Genomic DNA, 10,375 nt, shown 5'->3' with positions numbered 1-10,375 from the left:
CACATTTGAGAGAATCAAACAAAAATATGTTTTTAATACTTATTTTTTTCTGCGACTATTCGCATATACAACGTGACCTTTTAGTGGTTGTTTTCCCGCAACAGAACGATTGACCTATAGTAGGTACTATGGAATCATGCAAGCTATTTTTGGAAAATAAAAAATATTTTGTATGACATCAGTCGTACTATGGCAACTTTCTGCCAATAGCCATCAGTGGCAGGCCGGGTCAGGCCGGGTCAGGCCGAATTTCATTTATGATTTGAATAAAAAAAACTTCACAAATCTATTGTACTACTAAGATAGAATCATTTTACTGCGAAAAAACAACCATTAAAATGTCACGCAGTATTAATAATATATAATATATTATGTACATAAACTGGGATTTCTGGACAGACAAGCGGCAAGCGATTATCGTAAACGCCAACGCCACAAAATGTATGGGATTTGACATTAGTATTCGCTAGCGAAGCGATGACTTATGTCAAATCGCCTACATTTTGTTAGCGTTTACGATAATCGCTTGCCACTTGTCTACTAGGGCAGCTATACTATCCTCGCTCAAATGCTTGATTTTTTCATCAAAAACCTTTTAACAATCAGGCAGCAGAAGTAATACTTTGCTTTTTCAATGTTTTCGTTCTGCCGCAGAAGTAGTCCTCGATTTCCTGTAACGTCCTACCTTTTGTTTCGGGTAAATAAAAGTAGAAGAATACCATACCTGAAAAAAAAACAAAATTATAAAAAAAAATAACGTGAATATATATATATTGTAGTGCATAAGTATCAAGATATTATGTTAATAATTAATATATTATCATAATCAAACCATTTACATTATAATAACTAATAAGTAAAAATACGTTAAGAAACAAAAATATTATATTGTTCTATTTCAAACATTGCTCGTAGATCCTCTACGGCGTAGCAGCAGCCGCTACGGCGTAGCTTCCTGTAGCATCTATCCTTATAGATACAGACTATCCGTGTCGCACTTTTTGGTCTGTGGAAATAGAACCTATGCAGTAACGCACACGACGCACAGCACAGACGTTTGCGTTACTGCGTATAGTTGCATATATTCTATTTCCACGGACTAAAAGTGCGTCACAGATAGTCTGTCGTCTGCGCTGCGCCTTAATAGTTCATTATTATCATCTATACTCCACTCGGGCTAACTTGTCGCTAGCGGTCATTGACTCCCTGTCAAAAACTTGTCATTGTCATTAAAACCACGATTGACAATATCTGACACTTCATTGTCAATCGCGGTTTATATGGAAAATGACAAGTTTTTGATAGGGAGTCAACGACCGCTAGCGACAAGTTAGCCCGAGTCATAAACCTATAATGCTAAAGACCAACAAAGAGTGCGAGAGAGAAGAAAATCCTTTATGGAATTATAACAAGATGAAAAGAGAGAGGCAGTCTAATGAAAATTGTAACAACTTTTATTTGACAGGTCGTCAAAAGTCGTCAATCGTTTTTATGCCCTTTCGGTATTTGCAATTTATTATTTATATCGTATGTTATTTTCAACAAATACTATTATATATAACAATAATAACTTGTGCTGTGAGTGATTGCAGTGTAAATCATAGGAATAATCCTGAAAAATATACATTTCACCCGTAATTAATCTTCATGTCCTAATTACTACGATGTGTTTATTTTTGCTATATTCTGGTCTTTAGTTCTCTATTTCAAATAAAATATTGTGAATCCTCCCTTTTTCTTTCATATTTTGCGTAACTAAAGGTACTATTGTTCCTATATTACACAAATTTTGAAGAAAAATTTTTCATCAAAATTTCTTACATATACGCTAGTGCTTGAATCAAATTTATCGATATGCTTATCGATATTTTACAATAACATAAATCTAAAATAAAAATCATTTACCTTTATATTTATCACCTTAAGCCCGGCCGCACATTATCCGAAATTTCTGATCAGAAAAATTCGGACGCCCGGCGGAACGCACTCTGTTCATACATTTTGTTGTAGACCCATCATACTAAAAGAATTTCTGACGTGTCAAAATGTATGAGCGGGGCGGGGCGTCCGAATTTTTGTGATCAGAAATTCGGAAAATGTGCGGCCGGACTAAAAAGGACATATTATCTTATTTTAACTAATATAATATAGTATAGTATAATATAGCTAATATAATATAACTACTATAATATAGAGTGACTCTAAAACTAGAGGAAGGTTTATATTTATATATCATAATCATTTGTTTTACAGATTCCCTCAAGATCCTCTAATAAGAGGAAAATGGCTGAAATTAATTGGGCGTGTTGGTTGGAATCCCAAGAAAAATTCAACAATATGTAGCAAACATTTCATTGAAAATTTTTAAAGAAAAATTAGAATAAATACTATTTTGGTTAAAGGAGCTATCCCAACTTTATTTGTGCCAGTAAGTTTGACATACTGTTGCACTTGTTACTGAAGCAATTATTAAAAATAAGCAATTATAAGCAATTAATGCTTTTTAGTTTATTTAAGATTATACTTATATGAACTAAAAAGTATTAAATAATCCTTATTCTGTACTCAATCTTCATAATTTTGAAGTCGGTACCAGTCCTAAGTATATAAGTTGCTGTTATACCTATTCTGTCAGAGAACTGGCGATTAGGTTAGCTGGTACCGATTGCAAAATAATGAAGATTGAGAACAGAATTAATACTGAGTACAGAATAAGAATTATTTAATACTTTTTAGTTCATTTAAGTATAATATTACTATTGTCATTGCCTTGGAAGTCGGTTTTAATTTTTTGTTTAAAAATAATAATTTTACTCATTTTAGCTGTCCTTAACGTTTTCTATACTTACAGTTGGTGTTTTAAAAAATCAAAATCAAAATTGCTTTACTTCTGAACAAATCTAAAATAAAATATATTTTCAGAATACATGGTGCCTACCACCGGTTCGGTAACTAAGCCGACGAGAAGAACCGGCGTAAGAAACTCGCACGCCCACTTTTTACCAAAAAAAGTGAGAAAAAAAAGAATCTTTTAAAACAAAATTTACAATGCTGTAACTAAAAATTATACAATGTAAACATAGATAGATACATAATAATTGTAAGTCATGTAGAAGTAGCCTTGCAAGCAGTCATTCAGCATTCTACTCCCAAGATGTGCCATCAATTATGAAATCATTTTGGCGTTGGCACAAAACGTTCTTTGACTACTTTTTTAAATTTATTAATCGAAAGATTTTGAACGTTTTCTGGGACCATATGTTCCCATTTGAATATCAAGGAGTCACTTCGATTTCTCATTGTTTCCATCACCAGACCACCACTTTTGTGAACATGATACCTACTCGGAACAATACAATGTACAGCAAAAGAAAAAATTTGAAAATCGGTTCATAAACGGCGGAGTAATCGTTGAACATACATAAAAATATATCCACAGGCGAACGTCTAGACCCCTCCTGTTTGGAAGTCGGTTCAAAATAATTGTAATACAATATTATGATATTTTATAATATGTATTTAAGAATAAAATATAATATACTATGTGTGTTGTTTACTTTCAATGTAAGGACTGATTTACCAGATAGATTTTACCTGAGTAATTTACACTTAACACATTATAAAGTTACTTAATAAATAAGTAACTTTATAATGTGTTAAGTGTAAATTATTTACCCCTATAAGAACCTCATGTCATAACATATCCGACGATTGAAAAATCATTCCAAAAGAAAATGTGTATCTACTTTTCAATCGTCACCTTTTTTTGCCAATTAAAATTTATGATACCTAATTTGAAATACAAATCTATCAAAGTTGCATATTATTTATTTCTTATAGAAACTCAGGTAAAATAACTCGAACGGACTAAACTATCGATAGCAAAATACTATACTATCGATAGTAAAATATACATCACTAGCCCACGCACACATTGACAGATCAAAAATGGTCACGCATTTTCGAGTTGTCAGGTGGTCTTTACGACAGTATATATTATGTCTATGGCCCGAGTGGAGTATAGATGATAATAATGAACTATTAAGGCGCAGCGCAGACGACAGACTATCCGTGACGCACTTTTAGTCCGTGGAAATAGAATATATGCAATTATACGCAGTAACGCAAACGTCTGCGCTGTGCGTCGTGTGCGTTACTGCATAGGTTCTATTTCCACAGACCAAAAAGTGCGTCACGGATAGTCTGTCGTCTGCGCTGCGCCTTAAGGACCTTCAATGAAATCATAGTAATAGAAGTACATACCTACTTAATATGTATTTATTCGGTCTACCAGTTTATACAGATACGATAAGTGTTCCGCACTGTATATTATGATGATGATAATATAATATTTTACACATCAAGCCCAGCACCAGTGAGCGAGACACAATAGATTTCCAAGAATCCACGATCGAAGGATTAATGGATATAGGGACCGGAGAAATAATGTACTGGGCTATGAAAATATTTATTTTATTACATTAAAGCATTAAAGTAATTAAAGTTGATCTTCACTCCCACTTAAGTAGGAAGATATTTAACCCAGATTATCTTACTCGGATAGGCGCTTCAAATATTTTAGGCATAACGATTTGCGCAAGTTAGTCTTAGTTTTTTTTTTTTAAATTAAGAATCATACATACCAGACAAGGACATACAGCCGTACAGGCCGAAGGCGCCGTAGTCGTGTAGCGCGGCCTTCACGTAGGGGAAGGTCTTGACGACGGAGAACACGGACAGGTGGGCCACGCATGTCGTCATGCCGCCCACCACACCACGGACCTGGGAAAAGAAAACACCTAAGGTAACCAGAGGAGAGACTTATGGAAATATTTTCTAAGCACTAAACGGTTTCTACGACTTTGTATGTCTTTGAAATAGTGTAGTAGTGTTCCCGCTATAAATAGCAGTCTTTGTTAAATGACTAGTAGCAATACTTTTTAACTAAGTAATCTATACATATAAAACTCAAAGGTGACTGACTGACATGGTGATCTATCAACGCACAGCCCAAACCACTGGACCGATCGGGCTGAAATTTGGCATGCAGGTAGATGTTAGTAGATGATAGAAGGCATCCGCTAAGAAAGGATTTTGATAAATTCCAACCCCAAGGGGTTAAAATAGGGGATGAAAGTTTGTATATAATAATACTTCTTAACGCGAGCGAAGCCGCGGGCAAAAGCTCGCATAATATATTTTGTTACTGAATCACTAGGCTTTAATATGAAGAAGTTACAAACGGACTGCGGGGCTAAAATGGTCACATTTAGCAATTCCTCTCAATCAATTCAGCAAATGAATTGTCAAAACTGTCAAACTGACAAATGTAAAATCAGTACAAAAATACAGAAATGAATTGCAAGCAGGGTTGCATTTTAGGATTTTAGAAAAATGAATAATATTATGATTCATATCATGATTCTTCAAAGCGACCATTTTAGTATTCGTAAACATTCTAAATTTATCAAAATCGGTAAAATGTAAAATGTCCACAGACGAACAAATTCCTGTATTGATTTTGTAATAGACTCTAAGTTATGCTGAGCAAATTGTACAACATTTCTACTATAACTTTGGCTTACCTACTACTAAGTGCTACATACCTGCGTAGGATACACCTCGCCGATCATCACCCAGGGCACTATCAGGTAGCCGAGGGTGCAGAATATCGTGAACAGGTATATGCTGGCGACGGGGATCCAGGAGTGTACCGGCTGGACGCCCAGCTCCCGCCACTGGGACACGTAGTACATGTACACTGACAGCGAGATCATGGTGGAACCGCAGCCTAGCGCTGAAATAATAAAGGTTTTATAAGGAAGGGCAGTAAGGCTATTAAACAAAGTTTCAGGGTCACAATAACAATTGCGTTAATAGTGATTTTTATTTGCACAAAAATTACACAGACTTTAAAACCCAATGATGTTCTACTTATACAGATCTGTTACGTCCATACTATTTTCCGGCTTAAATTTCTTCCGAACAATTTTCAAGTTCAAAATTGTAAACATTGACAAATTTGACAGATAAGTGAAACAAAAGATACGAAAAACCATTTACATAAAAGAGACAGTTCTATTTTTAAACGTCGAATCGTATCGCTGTCTCTTTCTTCGCCTGAGCTATGACGGAAATTCAATTTTTTCCAGATTGTTCGAAAAAATTTTTGAAAATGTAAATAATCGAGGTATTTATTACAATCAAGACATGTGGTAAGAGATTCCATGTGTTTAGTTTTCTTTTGACTCATAATTGGTACATTTTCGAAACACGCACGACGTCATTTTCAATTTATTTAGGTAAGACAAGACGCGGCATGTTCGTGACTGCACTCGATGCAGACTAAACCACAGACGGCCCATTTGGGCCGTATTTGAATCTTCACAACGCGTGCGGTAGTAACATATCTGCTTTGAGTTTTTCATCATTGTTAAAACCCGAGTATTCACGACTAAAAAGTGAGTACCCGATACTCTGGTTACCGATGTTACCAAAAGACAAAATTAAGGAAAAAAGCTCCCCAATCATAAAACATGGTGATAGTTTCGAGTTTGGTAATAAAAGATCATGATCACAGACATAGATCGAGATAGATACCGCATGTCGCTCCATTTGTATGAAAACGAGCGTGCTACTTTTTTCCTACATACTGTGACGTATCGAGGATAAGAAACCTGTCCATTATGTAGGCCAACGTTTATATTTGAATTTCTACAGCTCAATACGGCACTTTAAGGCATTTTTAAAATTCCGATTGGCGTCCGATTTCGATAGCAGACTAAAGAACAGACTTTCGAAAGACGAGCATTGCTCGTCGTTTGTAAACGCGATATGGCGCGAGAAGTACATACACATGCGGTATCTTAATCTATGTCGGTGGTCATGATTATAAGGGAGAACGCAGACGGCACACTTTTCGTGTGATCGAGTCTGCGGCGCACATACAGGCAGACTCCATCACACAAAAAGTGTGTCGTCTGCGATCTCCCTAATGGTAGAGACATAAATTATCAGTATTGCTAGTTGAATTTGACTGCGTACGAACCAGAGACAAAAGTGAGCGGTCTCCGTCCACAGCGGCGGCACAGCACGCAACCCACCACCGTGAAGATAACGCGGAGCACACCCATCGATATCGTCAGCCAATACTTGTCCATCGTCGCGCCTGACGCCTGGAGATTATAATGTTTTGGACATGAAGTGCTAGTGTCAAAATTAGTTCCTCGTACGTCAAAATTATCAATATATAAGTGCTAATCGATTTAGAGCACGATTAATTAACAATGGCTTGAGCGACGTTCTTCGTAGAGGCCACATCCTGAGGATGCTCCGGTGTTGGGGCGAAACGCGCGTCGAAGTATTCAAATTGCATGGTGGTGCTCGGCCTTGTACGAATTTGCTAACATTATTGCTTGTGTGGTGGTAGTTTTGTACGTTCTTGCATGCGAGTGTACGCATAGGCAGTGTGGGAGAGGAGGGAGGTTCTGTAACGCATGCCTATGCGTACACTCATTCATTAATTTGTATGTTGAGGTTTATTTCGCAGAATACTGATAAAAATAATAATATAGTTAATTTTTGGATCATTTCCAGATGTTGAAAGAAAATACTTTTAAATGGTTATTAGGTAGGTACATACTTCAAAGACTTCCACCGCGTAAAAGGTGATGGTATTGACACCGCACCATTGGTAGATGAAGAAGTACAGCGCAAGAATGGTGAATGGTTTCAGAGCTGATGGTGACATTAGAGCCTTCAGTATTTCCTTCGGGTTCTTTAACCTGAAACAATACATATATTTAATTTAGTTTCACAAAAAAATTTGCCGCAGCAGAGTAAATAAACAGCTTAGTTATCTTATTTACTTTAGTAGTTGTTTACAAAAGACGAAATGTAAAGGCCAATCATTTTAAAATGTGATCTTGCTCCAGTTTTATAACACAGCTCTCACATGCAAACGATTTAAAGCATGTGCAAATACGATAACAATTTGCAATTTATAGCAATTTTGGCGAGTTTTTGTTATTAATAGCCATTAAAAAGTTTAACTAAAATTTATATTCTAACTAGAGTAACATAGTTTGCCACTTTTTCTGTTTCAATATTCGATATAAGTAATAACTTTTTTTGAGACAAATACTCGCATTCAACACTGTCTTATCCTCATAGAAACATTGTCTTGTCGCGACTAAAAACTTACGGCTCCACATGATTCTTCTGCTTGAACGAGATCATCTTCTGGATCTCATCCTGCAGGTTGCAGGTGGATCCTCTCAGCTTGGCTAGAGAGGACTCGGCCTTGGCCTGCTTGTCCTGGGTGAGGAGGTAGTTGGGGGTCTCCGGCAACACGAACATCCCCAGCAGAGAGACTATGGGAATGATCGCGCTGACTCCAGCGAGGATGTTCCAACTGGTCACACTGCCTATCACGTACTGAAACAGAAGGTAAACGTTAGATAAATTCTGGAAAAAAGTGATATTATAAGATTTTCAATGAACCACAAAAAGCAAAACTACGGAACCCTATAAACGTAAATCAGCCCAGCTACGAAGAGTATGCACATGCATCATTATACAATTTAATGACTTAATTGGCTATTATTAATTGGCTAATATGATTCAGTTATCAATTAATAATTATTACTCTTAGTGTCTAAACACACTAGGCTGAAAAAACGCGGCCGAAGTTCGGCATGATTATTGATTAGGCCTGCAATGTATTTTAAATTTGCTGATGAGTGATGACACACCATGCCGAAATTACGTCGCGTTATATTGTATGCGTAGCGCATTGCAGGCGTAATCATGCCGAACTACGGCCGCGTATTTTTGGCCTAGTATGTTTGCCACTTAGAAGAAGTCTGGAATTTTCATCGTCTTGAATGCCGCTTACTATACGAGTAAATTGGAAAAGGAACCTAGAGTACTTGTACTATTATCTATTCTGTGTCTGTGCCTAGAACTAAAATAATATAATTATTATGGTACTTATGTCAAAATATAATTTATCAATGATCAATTTTTCTCATGCGGCCATCGTAACATCAAATTAAATATGCAAGCAATGCCTTCAACAAGGTCCGAATTTCAATGACAGGTGTACTGTATACGGTAGATTTAACTCATCAGAATTCGCAAACACCGAAATTCGTGATTAGACCTCTGATGGGTCTGCAAGGTGAAAGCATTGACCACTTATTGAATACAATGAAAAATGCATTGTACCCAATGTACCATTCTGCATTCTTAATAATATTGTGATGTACGACTTTTTGAGAAATATTTCTTATTTTTTACCCATATTTGTTAATAGTCTCAAGCAAAACAAATTCTGTCTTATGCAGCTATCCACGTTTTGTTGGATCAACAATGATGGGCTAATTCAAGCAATTAGCGATTTCGAGTGTGTAATCGAGTGTATTATGCCTCAGGAATACTAGATGACGCCCGCAACTCCGTCCGAACCGTATATTTTTCTGAGATAAAAAGTATCCTATGTCCTTTCCCGGGACTCAAAGTATCCCCGTACCAAACCAAATTTCAGCAAATCGGTTCAGCGGTTTGGGCGTGAAGAGGTAACAGACAAACAGACACACTTTCGGATTAAACTTTTATTAGTATGGATGCCATTTGCATATAATTCGTCTAATCAAATTCCACGTCATTACGTGTTAGTACACAGAATAAATATTAGTAGTACCAAGTAATAATCGAAGTCGATAGTTTTATTCTACCGAGAGGACACCGAAGCCACGTCGAGAGTGTTGTTGGATTAAGGAGTGAGCACACTGAGACGGGCCGTGCCGGGGCTCAGCGTGCCGGGGCTCATCGCAAAAATCCGCCTCCATACAATTTGTATGGAAGCGGATGCGCGTATCGCACACTGTGTCGGGGCGCAGCGGATTTCCGCTTCCATATAAATTGTATGGAGGCGGATTATTGCGATGAGCCCCGGCACGCTGAGCCCCGGCACGGCCCGTCTCAGTGTGCTCACTCCTTTACGGAAAACATTGGAACACCCTTTCCTATGTTGTGCAGTTATGACGTATTTGCAGTATCTAATTTAGCCACTCAATTATCGTTTATCAGTGTGTAATGAGTCGGGCACGACATTGAGGTTTTCCTATCACGAGCTCACGACAACACAAACAAACATGTTTTTACATAATATTTCATTATCCGCGAAAAATTGTCACCAAGCTAAAATTTTGTGCCTTGAACCTTTTCCGCGGAATAATCACTATTTACCTAAATATAAATAATATTTAAAACCTTAGTATTTGATAAGATATCACAAATATTATTTCGTTACTACAATAAAATAATGAACTTGGTTTTTTGTTAAAAGTTTCGGCAACAAGCCTTCCAAAGT

At 36.8% G+C, this 10,375-nt stretch overlaps 1 protein-coding gene across 1 annotated transcript in view; it reads right to left on the bottom strand.

Annotated features, from left to right (window-relative positions):
* Nucleotides 1-587: 587 nt before the first annotated feature.
* The window catches only part of LOC121731255 (facilitated trehalose transporter Tret1-like), a 33,062-nt gene continuing 23,274 nt past the window's right edge, over nt 588-10,375 (bottom strand). Inside the window, exons 5-10 of the mRNA XM_042120618.1 lie at nt 8,204-8,436; nt 7,643-7,784; nt 7,049-7,175; nt 5,607-5,797; nt 4,644-4,782; nt 588-724 (exon numbers count right to left, since the gene is read on the bottom strand). Coding sequence (XP_041976552.1) covers nt 603-724; nt 4,644-4,782; nt 5,607-5,797; nt 7,049-7,175; nt 7,643-7,784; nt 8,204-8,436 — 954 coding nt within the window. The 3' untranslated portion in view covers nt 588-602. The remainder of the gene's footprint in view (nt 725-4,643; nt 4,783-5,606; nt 5,798-7,048; nt 7,176-7,642; nt 7,785-8,203; nt 8,437-10,375) is intronic.

The sequence above is a fragment of the Aricia agestis genome, chromosome 10, assembly GCF_905147365.1.
Source record: "Aricia agestis chromosome 10, ilAriAges1.1, whole genome shotgun sequence".
In the NCBI taxonomy this organism is placed as follows: domain Eukaryota; kingdom Metazoa; phylum Arthropoda; class Insecta; order Lepidoptera; family Lycaenidae; genus Aricia; species Aricia agestis.
This window is presented reverse-complemented; position numbering and strand designations above follow the sequence as displayed.